Here is a 25,040-nt window from a genome sequence, read left to right as displayed (position 1 = left end):
TGGGCCAATGGTCCCCTGGGTGGAGAGCTTAGAACAGGATGCCCACCCACTCTGAAGTCCTGGGCTGTTGTTGTTCAGTCGCTAAGGTGTGTCCGACTCTTTACAACCCCATGGACTACAGCACGCCAGCTTTCCCTGTCCTCCACTGTCTCCTGGAGTTCAAGTTCATGTCCACTGAGTTGGTGATGCTATCTAACCATCTCATCCTCTCCCGCCCTCTTTTCCTTTTGTCTTCAGTCTTTCCCTACATCGGGGTCTTTTCCAATAAGTCACTTTTCGAATCAGGTGGCCAACGTATTGGAGCTTCAGCTTCAGCAACAGTCCTTCCAATGAATATTCCTTTAGGATTGACTGGTTTGATCTCCTTGCAGTCCAAGGGACTCTCAAGAGTCTTCTCCAGCCTCAGAGTTCGAAAGTATCAATTCTTTGGCGCTCAGCCTTTTTAATGGTCCAACTCTAAGGGCTGTGTAGAGCATTAATTTTGATACTGATGAGCTAGGGGCAGGTGTGAAAATGGGAGGAGACAAGTACAGAGGGAATAGGAAGTGAAGTGAATGCCAGTCCCCTACCCGCTACTTCCCCTGCTCAGAATCTGCTTGCCTTAATCACTTGCTCTTAGTCATAACAGGAATGATTGTGCTAACTCAGGGCACTTGTTGACCAATACATTGATTGGTTTATACCCACCCCGATACAGGGACTATCTGAAGAGATTGATGTATTGAGCTGTGCTCAGCTAGGGGTAGTACCAGCTCTCTGGGGGAGGGGGGCTGATTGCCACAGTGACTAGGAGGGGCACCTCTGGAATTTAATGGGTGTCACAGGCTGAATTGGGTCACCCCGAATTCACTTGTTAAAGTCCCAACCCCCGACATCTCAGAATGTTAAAACATTGGAGATAGTGTTCAAAGAGATAATTAAATTAAAAGAAGTCATCAGGGTGTGTTCTAATCCAGTATGACTGGGGTCCTTAAAGGAAGAAGAGATTATGACACAGAATTTATAAAGGGAAGACCTCCTGTAGACATAAAAGACAGCCACAGACCAGCCATGGAGAGAGGGCTCACCAGAAATCAACCATGCCAACACCTTGATCTCAGACTTCCAGCCTCCACAACCGTGGAACTTCCCTGGTGGTCCAGTGGTTAAGAATCCACCTTCCAATGCAGGAGACTCGGGTTCAATCCCTGGTCAGGGAACTAAGATCCCACGTGCCTCTGGGCTACTAAGTCTGACTGCAGCTACAGAGCCTGTACACTCTAGAGCTGGTACATTGCAACAAGAGAGATGCCCACGTTCAGCAACGAAGACCCAGTGCAGCCAAAGATTTTTAAAAATAAAAATACATTTCTGTTGTTTAAGTCAGTTTATGACACTTTATTATGACAGTCCCAGCAAACTGACACAGTAGGCAAGGACCTCACAATGAACCGATAGTTTGAAAAGATCTAACACTGCAAGAGGGCTTCCCTGGTGACTCAATGGGAAAGAATCCACCTGCCAATGCAGAAGATTCGGGTTCAATCCCTGGATAGGGAAGGTTCCCTGGAGAAGGAAATGGCAACCCACTCCAGTATTTCTTGGGAAATCCCATGGACAGAGGAGCCTGGCGGCCTACAATCCATAGGGTCACAAAGAGTCAGAGATGACTTAGCAACTAAACAAAAACATTGCAAGAGCTATTGGAGACAGTAGCATGGAAACATATATATTCCCATATGTAAAATATGTCAGCGGGAATTTGCTGTATGATGCTGGTGCTCTGTGACAACAGAGGGGTGGGATGAGGTAGGAGGTGGGAGGGAGGGCCATGAAGGAGGGGAAATATATATGCCTATGGCTGATTCATGCTGATATATGGCAGAAACCAATACAATATTATAAAGCAATTATCCTTCAATTAAAAATAAATAATTTTTTTAAAGAGATAATAGTCCAAGAAGATCCATCCATAGTAAAATGAATTACTTCATCAAAGAGCTTCACAAACCACCTAAAGGCACAAGAGGGTAGGAAGATGTCTCCATTATTGTCCTGAGGATCTCACAAAGTCATGGCCTGGCCTGGGTGAGGAATTTTGACTTTCAGCTGGTCTGCCTTTCTAGAAGTTCCACAGCTCAAGTCTTGGCAGAGGTCTGATTCCACCAACTAGGTTGGGCAAACCTCACTCAGGACATGGAAACAGCTGCATGTCAGGAATTATTGCCCTTATGCTTCCTAGAGGGAAATGGTAAACCAGTCCAGTACTCTTGCCTGGAGAATCCCATGGACAGGGGATTCTGCAGAGTCAGACACGACTGAGCATTGAGCATGGCACAGCTTCCCAGAAGTTGGTTCACATCAGGTAGACAGCAAAGGGTCCGAGTCCCATCACATTATGATCATGGTCCAAAGGAGCCATAGTGCTTTCAGTCCCAGCTCAAATAATGTCAGACCTGGAGCTCCTGAAGTCCATACGGTTTCCTAAGAGCCATGATCAGGGACCCAGTGAGTGTCCTCCAGACCCCAGAACTGAGAGACCATTACTAAGACCTGGTGTCGCTCCTGCTCATCTACTCTGGACGGAGTTGTGTCCCACCAACCCCGCCCCCCCAAAAAAAAACTTCCATGTTAAATCCCAAACCCCAATGTGATGCTATTAGGAGGTAGGGCCTTAGGGGTGATTAGGTCTTGGGGTAGGTGGAGCCTTCATGAAAGGGATTAGTGTCTTTAAAAAAGGGACCTCAATATGATTATGACAGCCCTTGTATGCAGAATCTAATAAGAAATGATGCAAATGAACTTACAGAACAGGAAGAGACTCACAGACTTAGAGAATGACCTTAAGGCTGCCTGGGAGAAGGATGCAGGGGAGGGAGAGTTAGGGAGTTTGGGATGGACGTGTACACTCTGCTCTATTTAAAATGGATAACCAACAAGGACCTACTGTAGAGCACAGGGAACTCTGCTCAATGTTATGTGGCAGCCTGGATGGGAGGGGAGTTTGGGGGAGAATGGATACAAGTGTATGTATGGCTGAGTCCCTTCGCTGTTCACCTGAAACTATCACAGCATTGTTAATCGGCTATACCCCAATACAAAGTAAAAAGTCTTTAAAAAATAAAAATGGACCCCAGAGAGTTCTCACCCCTCCCAGCATGTGAGGACACAGTGAGAAGATGACATCCATGAGCCAGGAAGCAGGTCATCACTAAACACTGTATCTCCCTGAGCCTTGATCCTGGGCTTGTCAGCTTCCAAAACTTTGAGAAAAAAAAATGTCTGTTATGTATAAGCCCTCCAGTGTACAATATTTTGTAACAGCAGCCTGAACAGACTAACACAATGCGACTGAACACGCCCCCAAGTCCTCACCCCAGAAATGATCTGACTTGCACCCCAGAGACCTTGCTGCATCCAGGCTGCTGATTCCACCTTTGGTGCTGTCAGTTCCCACTGTTCGCATCAGAAGGGCAGGAGGTTCTCACCTCCAAGAGCCGAGGGGCATGGGGTACGGATGGACCTCCACCCAGCCTCAACTCTGGGGTTCAACAGGAACATTTCCGCTCACAAATCCAATATGTAGTTTTGTCACAGGAGAGGTCATTCCAGGTGCCACCTTTGTTCATGCTGGCACAGTTCTCATTATTATAGAGGTTGTTGGGTTCCTGTGGGTCCCAAAAGCTGGATAAAGGAGAAAGTGGATATAGGGTGAGGTGAATAAATGGAGCACAGCGGATTTTTCAAGGCAGTGAAACTACAGTTCTATATAATACTGTGATGGTAGATACATGACATCATGAGTTTGTCAAAACCCATAGAATTTTGGGAAGGTCCGATGGCTCAGCAGGTAAAGAATCCACCGGCAGTGCAGGAGCTGCAGGAGACATGGGTTCGATCCCTGAGTCAGGAAAATTCCTTGGAGGGGTATGGGCAACCCACTCCAGTATTCTTGCCTGAAAAATGCCATGGACAGAGGAGACTGGTGGGCTACAGTCCAGAGGGTTCCAAAGAGTCGGACACTACTAAGCAAGCATAGTATTTTACAGCACTAAGTGTGAACCTTAATCTGACCTATGGACTTAGGTTCATAATAATGTGTCTATATTGGTTCATCAATTGTAACAAAACTATGCTAATGCAAGATGTTAATAATGGGGGGAAAATGTGTGCAGGAGAAAAGGGATGTGGGAAACAGCGCTCTGCACCTTCTGCTCAATTTTTCTAAAAAATAACGCACTACTCAGCCATAAAAAGAATGAAATTTTGCCATTTGCAACCACACGGGTGGACTTGGAGGATATTATGCTAAGTGAAGTAAGTCAGAGAAAGACAAAGACTATACGATATCACTTAATGTGGAATCTGAAAAATACAACAAAATAGTGACTACAGCAACAAAGAGGCAGACTCACAGCTGTAGAGCACAAACTAGCGGTTACCAGTGGGGAGAGGAAGGGAGAGAGGGGCGATATAGGATTAGGCGGGAAAGTGGTGAAAAGTATTAAGTATAAAATAAGGTACAAGGTCCTTGTTGGTAGCACAGGGACCTCTCCTCAATATTCTGTAATAATCTAAATGAGAAAAGAATTTAAAAAAGAATAGGTATACTTATATGTATAACTGAACCACTTTGTGATACACCTGGAAAGCAAATGTAAAGCAACTATACTCCAATATAAAATAAAAGTTATTGGGGACTTCCCTGGCAGTCCAGTGGTTAAGACTTCACCTTCCAATTCAGGGAGTGTGGGTTCGATCCCTGGTCAGGAAGCTAAGACACCACATGCCTCAGTGGCCAAAACACAAATCAGAAGCAATATTGTAACAAGTTCAATAAAGACTTCAAAAATGATCCACACCAAAAAAAAAAAAAAAATCTTTAAAATTAAATAAAAATTACTTTTTAAAAGTAAACAATTTTTAAAATAATAAAATTTAAAAATAGCTTTAAGGATATATTGTACAACATAGGGAATATATCCAAGATTTTATAACTTTAAATGGAGTATAACTTTAATAATTGCAAATCACTATGTTGTACGCCTGTGACATATAATACTGTTTATCAACTATACTTCAACTTAAAAATAGCGATAAAAGGAAACATAAAGTCTATTAATTTAAAAAATATATATCAGAAAAAAGAACAAGAAAAGCCTTAATGGCTCAGGGCTCTTTCTTCCACCGAATCATTCCTTCAGCCTTTCAGAATTACATGAAAATGCTGTGCTGTCCCCGTAACCCCAGCAGCTTGTCTGTGCTAACTCAGCCCCATCTTCCTGTTCACCAGGAATTCTCCAGGTTCCTGAATCAGTTTCCTGCATCTGGTCAGTTTCTGTTCTCTTCCAAAAAACATTTTTGTGAAACCACGTCCCTCTCAACCTTCCAAGTAATGTAGTGTTTTAGGTCATGTTCCCTTTTTTTTTTAATTGGAGTATGATTGCTTTACAGTGCTGTGTTGTTTCTGCTGTACAGTGAAGTCAATCAGTTATATGTACACATATATCCCCTCCCTCTTGGACCTTCCTCCCACGCTATCCCCCGTCCCACTCGTTCAGGTCATCAGAGGGCACACAGCAGAGCTTCCTGTGCTTTATAGCAAGTTCCCACTAGCTATCTGTTTTACACGTGCCAGTGTATACATGTCATTTGTTTGGTTTGTTTTGTTCTGCTTTTATCTCACAATTTGTTCCACCCTCCCCTTCCCCTCAACCACCACTGTGTCCACAGAGCCAAATTTGGCAATTCAGGTGCATGGGATTTATTAAAGGGTGTTCTCAGGAGAGGGGGATGGAAAGAAGAAGGATGAGGCAGGGGATAGAAGTGAGCAAGGGTATGGGTTTAGCCTGGTCTAGACTCCGCCTGAACCCACAGGGAGCTCTGGAATTTAAATAGCACAACAGAGTTTTTCCAACTTGAAACAAGGGGTCCAGGCAGCTCTTAGCCTGTCATTGTCTGTGGCATGACTTCAGTGGGAGTGGAGTAACCTTCTAGCTGAACAGGCTTCCATTCAGCTGAGGTCACCTCTCTGGAGAAAGTGTAACTGTGAGCCTTTAGCAGCCAATGCCCCCTGCTGGGGGGTGCCTGCACCAGCCCCCAAAAGGGATCTGAGCTGAGGACCTGCAGTGACACACCATCCCATGCCATCTCTATTTACAGAATTCTACCCCGCTCCAGGAATCTTCAATAAAAAAATAAAACCCACAGACAAAACACTAATATCTCTAATATATAAAGAGTTCCCCGAAATCAATAAGAAAAAGACCAAAACTCCAATATAAAAAACACACAAAAATCTTTCCATGTGCTGCAAGGAAAGATCCCATGTGCCACAACTAAGACTCAACAAAGACCAATAAATAAATATTTATTTAAAATACACAAAAGATATGAATAGATAATTCACAGAAAAGGTAATACATATGGCTATCAAACATATGAAAAGACACTCAACCTCAAGCATAACAGAAATGCAAATTAATACTACATTGGCCTCTCAGTACCCTGTAATGACCAATATGGGAAAAGAATCTTAAAAAGAGTTAATATACATAAATGTATAACTGATTCACTTGCTGTACAGCAGAAACTAACACAACATTGTAAATCAACTATACTCCAATAAAAATTAATTTTAAAAAATACTGCATTAGTATTCCATTTTTCACCTATGATTAAAACAACAAAATTCCAAAAGTTTGATGAGCGTGTGGGGAAAAAAAAAAAATGTAAGTCAAGCTGGTGAGAGAATAAATTGGTATAATCATATGGGGGACAATTTGTTAATATTTACTTAAAATACAAATACAGACATGGCTGTATTTATATTTTAAATAAATACAAATTTAATACATACAGTATAAATAAATACAAATTTTCCCTGGTGGCTCAGTGGTAAAGAATCTGCTTGCCAGTGAAGGACACATGGGTTCGGTCCCTGGTCTAGAAAGATCCCATATGTTGGGGAGCAGCTAAGCCCGTGCACCACGCCTACTGAGCCTGTGTTCTAGAGCCCAGGAGCCACAACTACTGAAGCCCTCACCCCCAGAGCCTGTGCTCCGAAACGAAAGAAGCCAGTACAATAAGAAGCAGGCGGACTGCAACTAGAGAATAGCCCCCACTTGCCACAACTAGAGAAATCCCGCAGGCAGCAACAAAGACCCAGCACAGCCAAAAATTAATTTGTTAATCAATTAAATTATTTTAATAAATAAAATTAAGTACAAATACATATTCTCCTTAAGAAGATAAAGCATGATGGCTGACAGCATGGACTCTGAAGCCCGGGTGCGTGGCACTACCACCTGCCAGGTGTCTGACCTTGGGACGATCACGTAACCTGTCTGTGCCTCTGTTTCCATGTCTTTAAATGGAGAGGATAACAGTACTTTCCTTATAGAATTACTAAGAAAATTAAATAAATCAGTTAATATAAAGAATGCTTCCACAAATGAGATCCTGCTCATTCTTTTGGCAAATCAAAAATCTTCCTCTTGGGACTTCTCCAGTGGTCAAGACTCTGAGCTTCCACTGCAGGGAGCACGGGTTTGGTCCTTGGCCAGGGAACTAAGACTCCAAATGCCATGTGGCATAGCCAAAAATAAATAAATGAAAGATCTTTAAAATAAAATTAAAAAGCATGCATCTTTAAAAAAAATAATCTTCCTCTTCCTCTTGTCCTATAGCCATGGCATGTTTTCTCTCTTTTTTTCCCCTCAACCATTGGTCTGGGGACTCGATATGTTTGAGCAGTTGTGCTAAAAGGCTGAGATGTTTTAAGGAGGAAAAAAATGTTCAGGCACCAGAAACCCTACCAGAAAAAAAGCACCCTTGTGCTTCCCTTGTCCAGCTGTGCCTGGGATGTGTGTGTGTGTGTGTGTGTGTGTGATTGCTTTTGTTTACTGTTTTAATTTTTAAATTTATTTTTAATTGGAGGATAATTGCTTTACAATATTGTGTTGGTCTCTGCCATATATCAGCATGAATAAGCCACAGGCATACATATGTCCCCTCCCTCTTGAACCTCCCTCCCACCTCCCGCCCCATCCCACTCCTCTAGGTTGTCACAGGGCACCAGGTCTGAGTTCCCTGAGTCACAGAGCAAATTCCCACTGGCTAGCTATCTTACATACGGTAATGTATATGTTTCTACACTGCTTTCTCAGTTCATCCCACCCTCTCCATCCCCCACTGCCTCCTCAAGTCTGTTCCCTATGTCTGCATCTCCATTGCCGCCCTGCAGATAGGTTCATCAGTTCCATCTCTCTAGATTCCATATATATGCATTGATACATGAAATTTGGTTTTCTCTTTCTGACTTACTTCACTAGGTATAACAGACTCTAGGTTCATCCACCTCATTAGGACTGGCTCAGATGTGTCCTTTCTTATGGCTGAGTAATATTCCACTGTGTATATGTACCACAATTTTTATTGAGTGTAGTTACTTTACAATGTGTTAATTTCTACTGTACAGCAAAATACATCAGCTATACATATACATATATCCCCACTTTTTTGGATTTCTTTCCCATGAGGTCACCACAGAGCACTGAGTTCCCTGTACTGTGAAGTAGGTTCTCATTAGTTATCGATGTTATACATAATATCAATCCCAATCTCCCAGTTCATCCCACGACCCCTTTCCCCCTTGGTATCTGTACATTTGTTCTCTACATTTGTGTCTCTATTTCTGCTCTGTAAAATAAGATCATCTATATTAAGTTTTTCAGATTCCACATAAATGCGTTAACATATGAATTTGTTTTTCTCTTTCTGATTTACTTCACTCTGTATGACAGTCTCTAGGTCCATCCACATCTCTACAAATGACCCAATTTCGTTCCTTTTTATTCAACCTGGGATTCTAAAGAATCTGCTGGTTTAGACTTCACAAAGACCTACAAGGAAGAGAGACCCAATAAGCCCTGGATACTTGCCTCAGTGTGACAGGTGACCCATCCAGCCACCTCCAGTCCCCTTCGACATTTCTGTCATTCAGCCCCAGCCAGTACACCCGTGGAGATCCGTGAGCCTTGGCCACAAAGTCCTGCAAGTACAAATAGCATTCAGCTGTCAGTTCTTCTACGTATACCCTGCTTGTCTCACATATATTCAGGGCTTGTGAATGCCACCCCAGTACCCATCCCAAATCCCCATGGCATACAGAACAAGATCAAAACCTTCCTCCCACTTGAGCACCTGCAGTGGGAATAGTCATGCTGCTTTTTTGAAAAACCTATGAGCCACTCTGTGCCTCAGTTTCCGCCTCGGTAAAATGGGATAATAGTAGCTACCTCCTTATAGAGTTATTGAGAGGATTGAATGGATTAATATGCATAAAGAATTCAAAACAGTGTCTGACATGCTGCAAGTCCTGTGACATCTTATTTCATGGGAGTATAGTAGATTTTCAACGTTGTGTTAGTTTCTCCTGTACAACAGTGAATCAGCTATATGTATACATATATCCCTTCCCTCTTGAGCCTCCCTCCCACCACCTCCATCCCACCCTTCACAGAGCAGTGAGCTGAGCCCCCTGGGCTCCCTGTGCTGTACAGCAGCTTCCCACTAGCTAGCTGTTTTACACACGGGGGTGTATATATGTCAATGCTACGTTCTCAGTTCATTGCACCCTCTCCTCCCCACCCTGTGACCGCAAGTCCGTTCTCTATGTCTGCATCTCTATTCTTGCCCTGCAAATAGGTTTGTCACTACTATTTTTCTGTATTCCATACAGTACTGCAACATCTTAACATTTAACATATATTTAAGGAACAATTCTAATAATAATAACTGATATCTTGGATTTCCTGGTACTTTCACACTCCCAACCCCTGCAGTCCTAAGCGACATCCAGGCAGAAAAGGAATTCATTGCTTCAGAAAAAGAACGTGGAGGAGGGGAGAAATAGGAGATTCCCAGCTTTTGTATTTCATAAGCCCAGGCCTTTGGGAAGAAAGAAAGGACTTGGATCAAAGACGAGAAGAAAACATCATGATTTAAAGCAACTCCTGGAGTTCCCTGATGGTACAGTGGGTAAGAACCCGCCTGCCAACATAAGGGACATAGTTCGATCCCCGGTCCAGGAAGACCCCCACCTGCCGCAGAGCAGCTAAAGTCCATGTGCCACAACTACTGAGCCTGCATACTGCAACTACAGAAACCCGCGCACACAGAGCCCGTGCTCCACAACAAGAGAAGCTCCCGCGATGAGAAGCCCCCGCGCACACAGAGCCCGTGCTCCACAACTAGACGCTCTCGCGATGAGAAGCCCAAACGTCACAACGAAGAGTGGCCCCTGCTCGCTGAAACCAGAGAAACCCCACATGCTGCCATTTGCTGGAACGTGAATGGACCTAGAGAGTGTCATACTGAGTGAAGTCAGACAGAAAAGGAGCAAGATCGTATGACATCTCTTATACATGGAATCCGTAAAGAAATGATACAAATGAACTTACAAAACTAGAGACTCACAGACTTAGAAAAGGAACTTATGGTTGCCAAAGGGAAGTGACAGTTCAGGAGTTTGGGAAGGTGATGTATACCCTGCTATATTTAAAGTGGTAATCAACAAGGACCTACTGTATAGCACAGGGAACTCTACTCGATGTCATGTGCCAGCCTGGATGGAAGAGGGGCTTGGGGGAGAATGGACACATGTATACGTATGGCTGAGTCCTCTCACTGTTCCTTGCACCTGAAATTATCATGCCATTGCTAATCGGTTATACCCCAATACAAAATAAAAAATTAAAAGTTTGAAATAAATCCATAAATTTTTTGAAGAGAACCAACATAGCCAAAAATAAATAAATAAAAGTTGAAAAATAAAGCAACTCCTCTCCAGGCAAACTGATCTATGGTAAGGAAACCAGATGTGTCAGTTTCCTGGGATAGGCGGGGGTGACTGGAAGATGGCATGAGAGAACTCCCTGGGCTGTGGAAACATTCTAAATCTTGGCTGGGTTGACAGTTACACAGATGCCTACATATGCCAAAACTCAGTGAATGTACACTTAAGATCTGTGCATTTTACTCCATGCAAATCATATCTCACTCACTCAATCTTATTCAAGACCAAGATTTCCTAAAAGGTAAAGACAAAAGATGGCAATGGGAAAGAAGCTATGGAGATGTAGGCGTGGTGGGTGCCAGGAAGAGGGCTCTGCATTTCATTCTCTAGTAGAGCCCGAGGTGATGGCCAAAACCCCAGATGGATATGAAAACTCTAAAAATTAGAGGGACTCTGGACCTTGTTTCTTGGGTAAAACCCCAGAGAAGTATCAGGAAATCAGAAAGAGCAAAGTGCTGCTCAGCCCATCAAATCATCATAGTGCCCTGAAGCTGAAATTCCAATACTTTGGCCACCTGATGTGAAGAGCCAGCTCTTTGAAAAAGACCTGATGCTGGGAAGGATTGAGGGCAAGGGGAGAAGCAAGCAGCAGGAGGTGAGATGGTTGGATGGCATCACTGACTCAATGGACATGAGTTTGAGTAAACTCCGGGAGGTAGTGGAGGACAGAGGAGCCTGGCATGCTGCAGTCCATGAGGTCACAAAGAGTCGGACGTGACTTAGTGACAAGATAACAACGACAACTAGCACATAGGAGGTGTTCAAGAAATGTTGATTGAAATAACAAGTTAATAAGTGACCTACACAGGCTCCCCAGGTGGCTCAGCAGTAAAGAATCCACCTGCAAATGCAGGAAACACAGATTCAATCCCTAAGTCAAGAAGATATCCTGGAAAAGGAAATGGCAACTCTCTCCAGTATTCTTGCCTGGAAAATCCCATAGACAAAGGAACCTGGTGGGCTACAATCCATGGGGTCACAAAAGAGTCGGACATGACTTAATGACTAAAAAATGAGCTACACACTTTGTATAGGTCATCTCATTTGATCTTCATGGTAACCCACTGAAGCAAGGATTGTTAACCCCATTTTACAGATGGGAAAATTGAGGCACAGAGCAGTTAAGTAATTTGTCCAGGATCATTCACCCAGTGGATGTCCCAGTGGATACCAGCTTGGAACAAAGATGTTGAGGACCAGATATGCACTCCCCTCCACCTTGACCCCATATAAGCCATCCCTACTCAGAAGAAAAACAGATAATCCCAACTGATTGAGATGAAATCTCCACCACCTTGGTATAATAGGAGCTCAAAGAGGAAGGAAATGAGTTATTTAAAGCAAAGTTATATTTCTTAACTACCTGAGTTTAGTTGTTGTTTAGTTGGAATATGACTTACACCTGCCCCATTCACATCATCTAATCTAATCTCCAAAAAAAAACCCTGTATTTATTCAATACAAATGATGCTATGAAACAGAAGGATTTTTTTAAAACAGAGAAGATACAGAGGGAAAAAATAAGATGGTAGCCTAAATCCAACCAAATCAATAATTACATTAAATGTAAATGATCTTTTGCTGGGTCATAGAGAGTTGGACTGTGAAGAAGGCTGAGTGCCGAAGAATTGATGCTTTTGAACTGTGCTGTTGGAGAAGACTCTTGAGAGTCCCTTGGACTGCAAGGAGATCCAACCAGTCCATTCTGAATATCAGCCCGGGATTTCTTTGGAAGGAATGATGCTAAAGCTGAAGCTCCAGTACTTTGGCCACCTCATGCGAAGAGTTGACTCATTGGAAAAGACTCTGATACTGGGAGGGATTGGGGGTAGGAGGAGAAGGGGATGACAGAGGATGAGATGGCTGGATGGCATCAGTGACTCCATGGACGTGAGTCTGAGTGAACTCCAAGAGTTGGTGATGGACAGGTAGGCCTGGCATGCTGCGATTCATGGGGTCACAAAGAGTCGGACACGACTGAGCGACTGAACTGAACTGACTGATGGCAGTTTTTCCTTTTTTTCTCTTTTTTTAATATTTAATATTTTTATTTATTTATTTGGCTGTGCCAGATCACAGTTGTGGCATGTGGGAATCTCCAGTTGCAGCATGTAGGATTCAGTTCCCAAACCAGGGCTTGAACCCAGGCCCGTTGCATTGATAGCATGGAGGTACCACCAGGAAAGTGAAAGTCACTCAGTCATGTCTGACTCTTTGCCACCCCATGGACTATACAGTCCGTGGAATTCTCCAGGCCAGAATACTGGAGTGGTAGCCTTTCCCTTCTCCAGGGGATCTTCCCAACCCAGAGATCAAACCCAGGTCTCCCTCTTTGCAGTCAGATTCTTTACCAGCTGAGCCACCTGGGAAGCCCAAGAATACTGGAGTGGGTAGAAGTTCCCATATGGTAGTTTTAGTCCTAGTTTTTTAAGGACTTGCCACGTGTGTGAATGCTCAGGCATGTCCAACTCTTTGCAACCCCATGGACTATAGACTGCCAGGCTCCTCTGCCCATGGGATTTCCCACGCAAGAATATTGGAACAGGTTGCCGTTTCCTACTCCAGGGGATCTTCCCGACCCATGGATCAAACCTTCGTCTCCTATGCCTCCTGCATTGGCAGGCGGATTTTTTTTTTTTAATTTAAATTAAATTTAAATTTTAATTTAATTAAATGAATTTAAATTTAATTTAAATTTTAATTTAAAATTCCCACTGAGCCACCTGGGAATTGCCATACTATTCTCCATAGTGGTTGTATCAGTTTACACTCGCATCAATATTGTAGATAAATGGATAAAGACAATGTGGTACATATGTACAATAGAATATTACTCAGCCATAAAAAGAATGAATTTGAGTCAGTTGCAGTGAGGTGGATGAACAAAGAGTGAAGTAAGTCAGAAAGAGAAAAACAAATATCATATATTAATGCATATATATGGACTCTAGAAAAATGGTACTGATGAACGTATTTGCAAGGAAGGAATGGAGACATAAATGTAGAGAATGGACTGTGGACACAGCTGGGGAGCAGAGGGTAGGACAAACAGAGAAGGTAGCATTGACATATATACACTATCGCACGTAAGACAGTGAGAAGTTGCTGTGTAACACAGGGAGCCCAACCTAGAGCTCTGTGACAACCGAGAGGGGTAGGATGGGAAGGGAGAGCGAGGCCCAAGAGGGAGGGATATATTCATATAGTTATGACTGATCTGGGCTGCCCTGATAGCTCAGTCGGTAAAGAATACGCCTGCAATGCGGGAGACCTGGGTTCAATCCCTACAGAACCAACACAACATTGTAAGGCAATTATCTTCTAATTAACAAATTTTTAATATCTGTAAATGATCTTATAATACCAATTAAAAGCCAGAGATTCAAAGATTGAATTAAAAAAAAAATAAGACCCCACTATATGCTGTCAACAAGAAATCTTAAAATAATGACATAGGTTGAAATTAAAAGGATAGGGGAAAATAAACCTGGCAAACACTAATAATCAAATAGTGCTGTGAGTTTTATGGTCAAGAACAAAACTAGCTTCCTGGGCTCCAACCCCAGCTCTGACATTTACTAGTTGTAACACGCAAGCTGCTTGAGTGAAACAAGCCTCAGCTTTGTTCTCTGTGAAGTGCTGATAGGTAATGATATGCACAGCTTTGGTAGTATTAAGTCATTAAAGTTATCTACACTTATTTCAATTCTCCTCGTACATACACACAGATGAAACTGTCTCTTTCTATAACTTTAAAACATAACAGTGCCCATCTGACTTTCTTTGTGAGTGCGTGTAGGTAGAAATTTTGCCTCATACACTTCCACCATTGAGCTATAGGGACTGGCTGTCATTTTAACGTAACATAGCCTCTCCTGACCCTCACCTAATTTATAGGTCTGTTGTTAGAATTATGTTAATGCGTGTAAAATATCTGGAATACAGCCTAGAGAATAGAAAGTGCTACCAAAGAGATAGCCATTATTATACCTCCATGTAAGAGAGGAAACTGAGGCTCAGATTGGATAAGTCAACACAATCGGGATTTGAACTCAAGCAGTAACCTCAGTACTAAAAGTTCTAGTGATTCAAAAGCAATTCCAGTTTCTTTACATTCAGGCCAGGGAAGGATGTGTAAATCCTAGGAGAGAGGCAGGCTGGCCCTGCTGGTTCTCAAGGGTGTGGAGGGGACAGCTCACCTGTTCATCAGAGTTACTGATGATGACCAAGTGAGAGTAATTCTCCTGGCAGAACTTCCGGGCTTCATCCCATGACTTGGTGCTTGGAGAGAAGTAGTAACACTTACCCTGAAAAGGGAGCCAGCCTTCAGGACAGGTGACCCTGGTACAGTCTGGGGACAGGATAGGATTCTGTCAGAGTGGCCCCAGAACCAGAGTAATGTACATGGTATGCCATGTACAGGTGTTCAGGCTGGGCACTGCTCAACTCTAGCGGGGGTTGGGAAGGAACCATTCACATAGATTGCACTGAGAATCACTCCCAAGGATTTGTGCTCTGTACCGGCTCCACCATGCTCCCCCCCCCAACTCAGGGAAGTTCCCCAAGTCCCACTTACCTAATAAGCCCCGAAGTTCTAGCAGGGACTGGTTGGTGTCAGCTCTTATGCGCTCAATGTCCTTCTTCAGGCCAGCTAACCCCATCATGCCAGTCACTGTTAGCAGGAATGGGCTGAACGGTTAGAGACCCAAACCCCCATCTACCCACCTACCAATCACTGACTGCAGACACACCAGACAGAGGCAAGAGTTGTGCTCCCCACCACACCCATGTTCTAGTGGGTGAAACTCAAAAACAACATGGTCAGTGCCCAAGAGGAGTCCTAGAGTTACTCAGAGGAGAGATTAATTCCTGAGGCTTGAGGGAGAGTAGAGATGGTGGACTTCCTGGAGCAGATGGGTTTTAAAGGGAAATGGTGGTTCTGTATTAGTGAGGAGGCTCAATAGTCAGGGGTCACCTTGCCACCTTGGAAGCAAAGATCCAGAGGCAAGCATGTTGAGAAAGGCTTGTACAGTAAAAGTCAAGGAGAATCTCACAGGAGCTTGAGCTCCAAGTGCAACGAGGTCTGGCATCTGGGTCCTTGAATGCCAAGCCAAAAGTTTTGCATTGGACTCTGGGCAGTGAGAAGCTGATGGTTTCTGAGTGTAAGAGTGGCTTGGTCTGAAGTGTGGGGTTAGGGAGTGTGGAATGGAGCAATTTTCAGACATCACCAATCATAGTGAAGGCCTCTTCTACAACTACTGTGTTCCCACTACTCTCAACAAATTGGCCCTCCGCCAATACTCCCCAGGGCCATCAACAGATGATGCTTCAATTAGACAAAATAGAAATATTAGATAGATAACTCAATAGGTAGGTAGATAGATGATCTATAGATGATTGATAGATAGGTAATAGATAGATGCTGCTGCTGCTAAGTCGCTTCAGTCGTGTCCGACTCTGTGCGACCCAATAGACGGCAGCCCACCAGGCTTCCCCGTCCCTGGGATTCTCCAGGCAGGAACACTGGAGTGGGGTGCCATTTCCTTCTCCAATAATCTATCTGTCAATCATCTATCTATTATCTATTTATCAATTGTCTATCATCTACCTATCTAGTTTTCTATCATCAATTATCTATTTCTTCATCATCAATAGATAGATGATTGATGAAGAAATAGATAATTGACAATAGAAAACTAGATAAGTAGATGATAGACAATTGATAAATAGATAATAGATAGATGATTGACAGATAGATAATAGTAGACAGATAGATAACATATATGTTATCCTTGACACTCTTTCCTCGCACCCACCACCATTCCCACTCACCCATCCCCAGGGTCAGTCAATTTTACCTCCTAAACCTTTCTACTCTACCTACTTCTCTTCAACCCCACAACCACAACCCTCAGCTAAGCAACCATTCTCTCTCAACTACCCACCCTCCTCCCTGTACTTAAATGTTGCCTCCTACTACAGGACCTCTGCATATGCCTGAGATTCTCAACTCCTTACCTAGTTAATTCCGTATTTCCTGAGTCTAACGGATTCACTGCATTCCCTGCCCTCATTGGCCATAAGGTTCCTGATGAAGCAGACAGTTCATCACATAACTGACTTATGATAAATGTCATGAAACAGAAATTCAAGAGGAAGGAGAGACCATAACAGGGTCTGAGCCTCAACTGGAGGTGTGGAAAGGCTGCCCTCGCTATGGTAAGTTAAAGACGGCTGCAAATTCTTTGCCCTTCCCCCAAGGAGTGACAGGATTACCTACCCTCCTTCTGAATCTAGGCTGGTCCTGTGACTAATTCTGACCAACAGAGTGCAGTGGACCTGTGGCTGTGTAATTTCTGAAGCTGAGCCCTAACACCACCATGCTATGAGGAAGCTCAAGTTACACATGTGGGTAGAGGCACAGCCAGGCACCAGCCACATGAGTTAAGCTTTCTGGGACCTTCCAGCCCAGCCCAGCTACCCAGTGACCCCAGCTCACCCCACAAAGAGTGGATGTACCATGCTGAGCTGTTCTGAATTCCTTCCTTGTAGATTTGCTGGGACTATAAGTGACAACGCTGGGAGGAAATAAAATCCAAGTTTCTTTGCAACCACCCCCCAGAAAAATGACCACATTTCCAGCACTTGACAACCACAGTGACTCCTGGCCACCATATTGGAAAACAGTGGAGGTCTAGATACACGCATGTACACGCACACACACACACTCCACAGGGACAGGGACTCTGTCTGTTGTGTTCACCCCCCTATGTACCCATCCCCCACCCTGGGACCTAGCACAGTGCCTGGCAAACATGGGGTTGGGGTTGGTGATGAAGCTGGATTTGACAGTCATGTTGGTGCTCAACGTGGCTTGAAGGGATGATTGACACCACTCACCATTCGCTCGCCATGCCATCTGCTGAAAGGTCAACATCCTCAGCTCTTCCACCACCTCCTGGTCTATGAGAAGGAGTCCAGCTTGAGCCCAAGTTGGACTACATATCCTCCCATTTGTTGTTGTTGTTCTTGTTTAGTCACTAAATCATGTCCGACTCTTTTGCGACCCCATGGACTGTGGCCCCCAGGTCCTCCCATACCCCTTTCCCAGTTTCTCTGCAAGCCCCTTTCTCGCCTTACTCACACTTGATCAGGGTCACAACCAGACCGGTGCAGCCCATGAGCAGTGACACCACCACCAGCAGACACAGGCACACCATCAGTCTCTCCTGGTAACACCTAAGACCTCCGAACTTCTGACTGATCCAGGGCACTGGAGTTGCTGTGGGGTGGAGACGGGGACAGGGACACTGACGCTGATACTTCAGTGAGGAAAGGACCCTTGAACTTTTCTCCAAGAGTGGGGATGGGGTGGAAGGGGGCAAAAGATTAGGGTCATGGCTATATCATCAGGTGGGGTCAGCAAGAGAATGTCAAACACAGCAAACCCTGAAGAAGCCCGGAACGTTTGTGGAATACAGTCTATGGGCCCAGCATTCTGTCACACCCTTACTATCTTCTTGAATCCTCACCCTTATGACAGAGCTTTAATTGCTCCCAGTAAACTGAAGGCTTAGAGAGGTTGTGCATAACCTGGACCCAGTTCTCTTTTTCATCCTTTTTTTAAATTGGGGTATAACTGCTTTACAATGTTGTGTTAGTTTTCTGCTGTACAGTGAAGTGAATCGGCTATACACACAGATCAGTATATGTACAGTATATACATCTCCCTTCTCTTGAGCACCCCCCACCCCCCATCCCCACCCCTCTAGGTCATCACAGAGCACCGGGCCGAGATCCCAGTGCTATACAGCAGCTTCCCACTAGCTGTCTATTTACACAGGGTAGTGTATACACGGCAGTGCTATCGCTCAATTCATCCCACCCTCTCCTTCCTCCACTGTGTCCACGTGTCCATCTTCTACACCTGCGTCTTTATTCCTGCCCTGCATATATCTGTACCATTTTTCTAGATTCCATGTATATGTGTTAATATGCAGTATTTGTCCTTCTCTTTCTGATTTACTTCACTCTGTATGACAGACCCTAGCTCCACCCACATCACTACAGATGACCCAGTTTCATTCCTTTTTATGGCTAAGTAATATTCCAGGATATATATGTACCACACCTGCATTATCCATTCATCTGTTGATGGACATTTAGGTTGCTTCCATGTCCTGGCTATTGTAAATAGTACCCAGCTCTTCTCTTTAACATTTAGGATGTATCGTCTTTTATGCTCCAGCAGCCCCCCACCCAAGTTGCTCTGCAGGGGCCCAAACTATGGACACTTGCATCCCCTAACTTACATGCAAACAGGAGGTAGGGCTCGAGGAGTAACTGGTAGCCATCCTGGGTCCCTATGGGTCTGGTCTAGACTTAAAAAGGCGGAGCTTCAGAGAGGAAATGTTTCTCTCCCAGGGTCTAACTCCAGAGCTCACACACACTGGCCACCGTGGGAGGGGAGACAGAGGCACACCCAAAGGACTTACTGGCTACGGGCGGCTGGGATGCAGGATGCATCAGATCAGTGCCTAGGAGAAAGGCAAGAGACGTTTATTCAGAAGTTACTGAAAGACTTTGTCTTCCAAGATTAACAACCTCCCCCAAGCCCTCTGATTTGCTCTTTGGTTAGAATTGGGGAATGGAGGGGACTTCCCTGGTGGCACAGTGGTTGAGAATCCGGCTGCCAACGCAGGGGACATCGGTTCTATCCCTGGTCTGGGAAGATCCCACATGCCTCGGAACAACTAAGCCCGTGCACCACAACTACTGAGCCCATCTCTAGAGCCCAGGAGCCACAACTATTGAGTCCGAGTGTGCCAGCTCCTGAAGCCCACGCACCCTGGAGCCCATGCTCCAGGGCAACAAGGGAAGCCCACCCATCTCAACTAGAGAGTAGCGCCCGCTCGCGACAACTAGAGAAAAGCCTGGGCAGCAAAGAAGACCCAGCTGAAAGACTTTGTCTCCCAAGATCAACAGCCTCCCCGCCAAGCCCTCTGATCTGTTCTCTGGTCAGAATTGGGGGCTGGAGTAAGGACTTCCAAGTGCCCCTCTAGGACATCGTAATGGGTATTCCTATGGCTTACCCAGATGAGGAGTCAAGCTGGTGACAGGGGTGACGTTCAGGCCTGGAAGGGATCAGAAAGACAGCAGTCAGGCATATCAGGACCTCAGCCAAGGGAACAGGATGCTCCCGGCCCTGGATCCTCACCCGTGTTCTTCGGGAGCTTACAGGGAAGTGGGGGTCTCTCCGATTTCTTTCCTGAGGAGGGAGGAACGGTTGCTCAGGCTCAGAGCAGGACCAAGCCAGCACTGGGTCTCTGATACCCCCAGCCCCAGCTCACCTGCCCTGGGAGGTCTTGGTGGAGCCATCCAACCTGGAGAAGAGAAGCTCAGAGTCAGGGCTGGTCCAAGGATGGGAATGGGGTGGAAGTCAGTGATGCAAACAGGAGTGAGATTGCAGTGGAGGGTTAGGGATGGGGTTGTGCATGAGAATGGCTCTGGACTTAGGGATGGGGACAGGGTTAAGATGCAGTGACCAGGGACTTCCTTTGTGGTTCTCCCAATGCAGGGGGCCCGGGTTCGATTCCTGGTCAGGAAACTAGATCCCATAAAAGAAAGAAAAAGGTGAAAGTGTTAGTTGATCAGTCATGTCTGACTCTTGAGACCCCATGGACTGTAGCCCACCAGGCTCTTCTGTCCATGGAATTCTCCAGGCAAGAATACTGGAGTGGGTAGCCATCCCCTTCCCCAGGGGATCTTCCTGACCAAGGGATTGAACTCGAGTCTCCTACATTGAAGGCGAATTCTTTACTGTCTGAGGCACCAGGGGAACCCACAAAGATTTGGCTTGATGAAACTAAAGAAAGATCCCCTGTGCCACAATTAAGACCTGGTGGAGCCAAAAAAAAAGAAAAAGATACAATGACCAGCCATTCTGAATTACTAGGATGTTCCTAATTTTAAAGCTGGAAGTCCCAGATTCCAGGAAATCTTTCATCCCTGGATAAACTGGGACAAACTTGATTACTCTAAGTTATAGACACAGGTGAGGTTGAATATGGGAATAGAGTAAGGTTAAGGTTGGGGGTCTTCCTTGGTGGTCCAACAGCTAAGACTCCATGCTGCCAATGCAGGGGGCCAAGGTTCAATCCCTGGTCCGGGAACTAGATCCTGCATGCCACAGCTAACTGTCACATGCCGAAACTAAAGATCCCATGTGCTGCAACTAAGACCTACTGCAGCCAAATAGATAAATAATTCTTTTTTTTTAAGGTTAGGGGACTTCCCTGGAGGTCCAGTGGTTGAGAATCTGCCTCCCAATGCAGGGGATACAGGTTAGATCCCTGGTCAGGGAACTGAGATCCCACATGGGGCAGCTAAGCCCACAGACTCTAGAGCCTGAGCACCACAAGGAAGAGACCCGCATGCCTCAACTAAGACCCAACTTGGCCAAATAAATTAATTAAAAAAAAAAAAAGGTTAGGATTGAGATGAGGGTTTGGATTGAAATGAGGATGGGGCTGAAAGAAGGCTCATGGGAGTAGGGTGATCATGATTCAGGATGTGGTTGGGGGGAAGAATGCAGTTGTAGCTGCATTTGGGTAGGGGAGAAGCTGAAGCTGGTTTGTAGTTGTGTGGGGACTGGTGACAGCTTTGGATCTGGACATAGAGATGGGACGGAGCCAGGCCTGATTTTGGAGATGATGGGGTCTAAATCTGGGGAAGAGGTGACCCTGAAGACAAGGATGGGGGACTTCCCTGGCAGTCCATTGACTGTGATTCTGCACTTCCACTGCAGGGGGTGAGGGTTCAATCCCTGGTCAGGGAACTAAGACCCCCCTATGCCACATGGCACAGCCAAAACAAATAAATGCATTTTTTAATTAAAAAAAAGACAGGTATGGGTTGGGGGGCATGGAGTTGGGCTTGGAGATCATCTTGGGACCAGGCTGGAGTTGAAGACGGACAGTAAAGAGCCAAGCCCAGGGCACCTCCCAACTCCTACTGAGCCCATGGTGCTCTGGGACCTCCCAGGCTGACTGCCCTCTGGACTCATAAGTGGGGGACGTGGATCCACCTGGAATGCCAGCCGACCCCCACCCCATCCAAGGACATTCAGGGGCCCTGGTAGGAGTTGCTTCAGGGAAACCTCAAAGCCTCCACTTCATTTTTTTTTTTTTTTTTTTGACTGCACTACGTAGCCTTCAGGGCTTCCCTGGTGGCTCATCGGTAAAGAATTCATCTGCCAATGCAGGAGATGCAGGTTCAATCCCTGAGTTGAGAAGATACCTTAGAGAAGGAAATGGCAACCCTCCTCAGTATTCTTGCCTGGGAAAATACATGGACAGAGGAGCCTGGCAGGCTACAGTCTGTGGGGTCACACAGAGTCAGACACGACTAAGCGACTGAGCACACGTACGCGTAGCTTTCAGGATCTTAGTTTCCCAACCAGGAATTGAACCCAGGCCAAAGCACCAAGTCCTTACCACCACACTGCCAGGGCCTAAAGCCTCCACTTTTATATACACTTATCAGACTCTTATTGAATCCCCAGCCGGGTGTGGATCACTCAAGTCTAATTTGGGTCCTGGGTGTGAATGCAAAGAGATTGGAAAAATACTGGTCCCTGCACAGCTTCTAAAACCCTGGCACTCATGTCTCAGGGCTTTGCATCCACCAGTTCTTTTGGGAGCTTCTTTCCTTAACAAACTCCTATTCACTCCTCAAGTCTCACTCCAATGACCCTCGTCTGACCCCCAATCCTCCCACTAATGCAGGCAGAGCCCTCAGTTACCCTCAGGATTTCCCCAATTTCCTACTCCCTCCCCTCTCTGACTTGCTCACCGAAGACTGTACACAGAACTGAGGGTGTGTGTGTTAGTTGCTCAGTCGTGTCTGACTCTCAGCGACCCCATGGACTGTAGCCCACCAGGCTCCTCTGTCCATGGAATTCTCCAGGCAAGAATACTGGAGAGGGTTGCCATTCCCTTCTTCAGGGGATCTTCCTCGCCCAGGGATAGAACCCAGGTCTCCCGCACTGCAGGCAGATTCTTTACCATCTGAGCCACCAGGGAGACCCCTGTGCACAGAACTGCCTCCCCTGTCAGACTGAGAGACCCTCAAGATGGAGGCATGGACGCTCCCACCATTGCGGTGCCCAGCGTGAACAGGCTGACTGTGTGTGTCTGCTATGCCCAGCTAACTTCCCCTGGGGAGTCTGCTCCTCGCGCTTCATCCCTCAGGCTGCACATCTCTTCAGCCGGCCTCAGAGAGGTCCTCTTACCTGGCTTGGGAGGAAGGTCCTTGTAGGGTGGCGTCATGTTCTCATAGTCATCGTCATCATCTTCTTCCCTGGACCCTTCTAGAGGAAAGGCACGTGAGAGCCCAGCCCACCCTCTCCTCTGTCCCTCACACCCTGGTCTCCAGCCCCAAGGTGGGGACACTGCAACCTGGGTCCTGACCACCCCCGGCCCCCACTCCACGCCTGGCCAGGGCCCTACCTGGCAGGTCCCGGCACCCGGCGTTAGTATACAGGGCGCACATGGCTGCAGCTAGCGCCAGGAGCCTGACGGAGCAGGCAAAGCCTGACAGCTTCTGCTCCTTGTGTCCCCAGATCAGGTGTCTGGGGCTTTTCTCAGTTCCTTTTTTCTTTTTCTTTAATAGTCAAGAACATGCAAATCCATCTGGAGGGAAACACCCCAGACCACACACACACACACACACATACACACACACTTGTATTTCCCCCCAGTTTGAATTCATGCATAGAAGTAACAATGACAACAGCCCCTGCATTTGAGTTCCCACAGAGCACCAAGCCCTGGGTGAAAAAGATGGAGAAGCTCCTTTCTACATGGAACCATCAGTTGAGACAGGAAAGACGATACACCTGTAAAGAAATACAGAAATAAGCGATACAGTTTGTTTTTTCATTTTATTTCCAGTAGTAATAAAGTATTATTTTAACATAACATAAAATAGGGTCAAGGGATGGGATGGGGGCTAAAGTAGAGAGGTGATCAGGGAAGGCCTCCCGGAAGCAGTGACATTTGCAACAAGATGTTAAAGTGATCGGTGCTAAGTACTCCCACATTCCACAGTGAAGTTCTAGGCTCCCTATTGCTACAAAAGACATAACCCCAAAACTTCATGACTGGGCTTCCCTGGTGACTCAGTGGAATCCACCTGCCAATGCAGGAGACACAGGTTCGATCCCTGGTCTGAGAAGATCCTACATGATGGGGAGCAACTAAGCCCGTGTACCACAGCTACTGAGCCCGCATGCCCTAGAGCCCATGCTCCGCAACAAGAGAAACCCTTAAACAGCAACTAGGGTACCCCCCATTTGCCACAACTAGAGAAAGCCCAGCTCAGCAATGAAGACCCAACACAGCCAAAAATAAATAATTTTTTTTGAAAAGCAAAAAAAAAAAAAAAGAAAAAGATGTCCCCACTGAAGCCTCAGACAGACAGTGGTCCTGCTGACCCCTTGGTCTCAGCCACATGAACCAATTTTGAACTTCTGACCTCCAGAACTATAAAAGAATTCATTTTCATTGTTTTAAACCACTACATTTGTGATGATTTGTTTCAGTAGGCATAGCATATTACATACCCCAGAGGGCAAGACCCCAATTCCTCTTTTGAGGGGCTTTCCACTAAAAGTTAAAGGAAATGCAACTCAGATTGGCTTAAACAATAAGGAAACCCCGTCGGTCACATCCTTGTACATGTTAGGATATTGGGCTGGGTGGTCATAACAAAGATTCAGAACAAAAAGGTGACTTAAATGAGGTGGAATTTACTTCTCACCTCACGGTCTCAGAATAAGCAATTCACAGTCTCCGCCAGCGGAAACTCTTCACCGGCACATGCCCAGGGGGATGGCCCCAGCCCTACTTGAGGTGGGAAGGCGGCAGCCGACCGGACCCCCTCTCCAAAGAAAGCTCACCCCAGGGGCTGGACTTTCCCCTGTTTCCATGATGTCACACACAGAACCTCTCCCATCTACCTGAGGTGTAGGTGGGCTGTTCCCATTCTATGGATGGGGAAATGGAGGTTCACATGAGAAGGAAGACCCTGTCTGCCCAGCAAATACCCACTGAGCAATGAGTATCAGATTCCAGATGGATATGGGGGGTCAGGGTGGAGGGGTAAGGAAGGGATGGGCTGGAGGCACCAGCCAAGAGGACAG

At 45.7% G+C, this 25,040-nt stretch overlaps 1 protein-coding gene across 1 annotated transcript; it reads right to left on the bottom strand.

The window, feature by feature from the left end:
* Window positions 1–3,069: 3,069 nt before the first annotated feature.
* On the bottom strand, window positions 3,070–23,389 carry CLEC17A (C-type lectin domain containing 17A). Its single transcript, XM_027548585.1, has 13 exons — window positions 23,347–23,389; window positions 23,130–23,207; window positions 20,188–20,220; window positions 20,055–20,105; window positions 19,930–19,971; window positions 19,333–19,374; window positions 19,150–19,200; window positions 17,982–18,119; window positions 17,738–17,800; window positions 15,414–15,509; window positions 15,037–15,188; window positions 8,922–9,031; window positions 3,070–3,663 (listed from the first exon to the last, which is right to left on the bottom strand). The coding sequence occupies exons 1-13, from the start codon at window positions 23,387–23,389 to the stop codon at window positions 3,528–3,530; spliced, it is 1,035 nt and encodes a 344-aa protein (XP_027404386.1). The 3' UTR covers window positions 3,070–3,527.
* Window positions 23,390–25,040: the final 1,651 nt, after the last annotated feature.

Source organism: Bos indicus x Bos taurus, chromosome 7 (assembly GCF_003369695.1).
Source record: "Bos indicus x Bos taurus breed Angus x Brahman F1 hybrid chromosome 7, Bos_hybrid_MaternalHap_v2.0, whole genome shotgun sequence".
Lineage (NCBI taxonomy): Eukaryota > Metazoa > Chordata > Mammalia > Artiodactyla > Bovidae > Bos > Bos indicus x Bos taurus.
This window is presented reverse-complemented; position numbering and strand designations above follow the sequence as displayed.

Bases quoted from the DNA above. Each gene is read 5' to 3' on its own strand.
- CLEC17A (XM_027548585.1), bottom strand. From the start codon at position 23,389: ATGTGCGCCCTGTATACTAACGCCGGGTGCCGGGACCTGCCAG. The intron at 15,189-15,413 runs GTAAGTGGGACT...TCCTGTCCCCAG, and splicing joins AGAACTTCGGGGCTTATTAG to ACTGTACCAGGGTCACCTGT. The intron at 9,032-15,036 runs GTGAGCTGTCCC...TTGTACTTGCAG, and splicing joins TCAGTAACTCTGATGAACAG to GACTTTGTGGCCAAGGCTCA.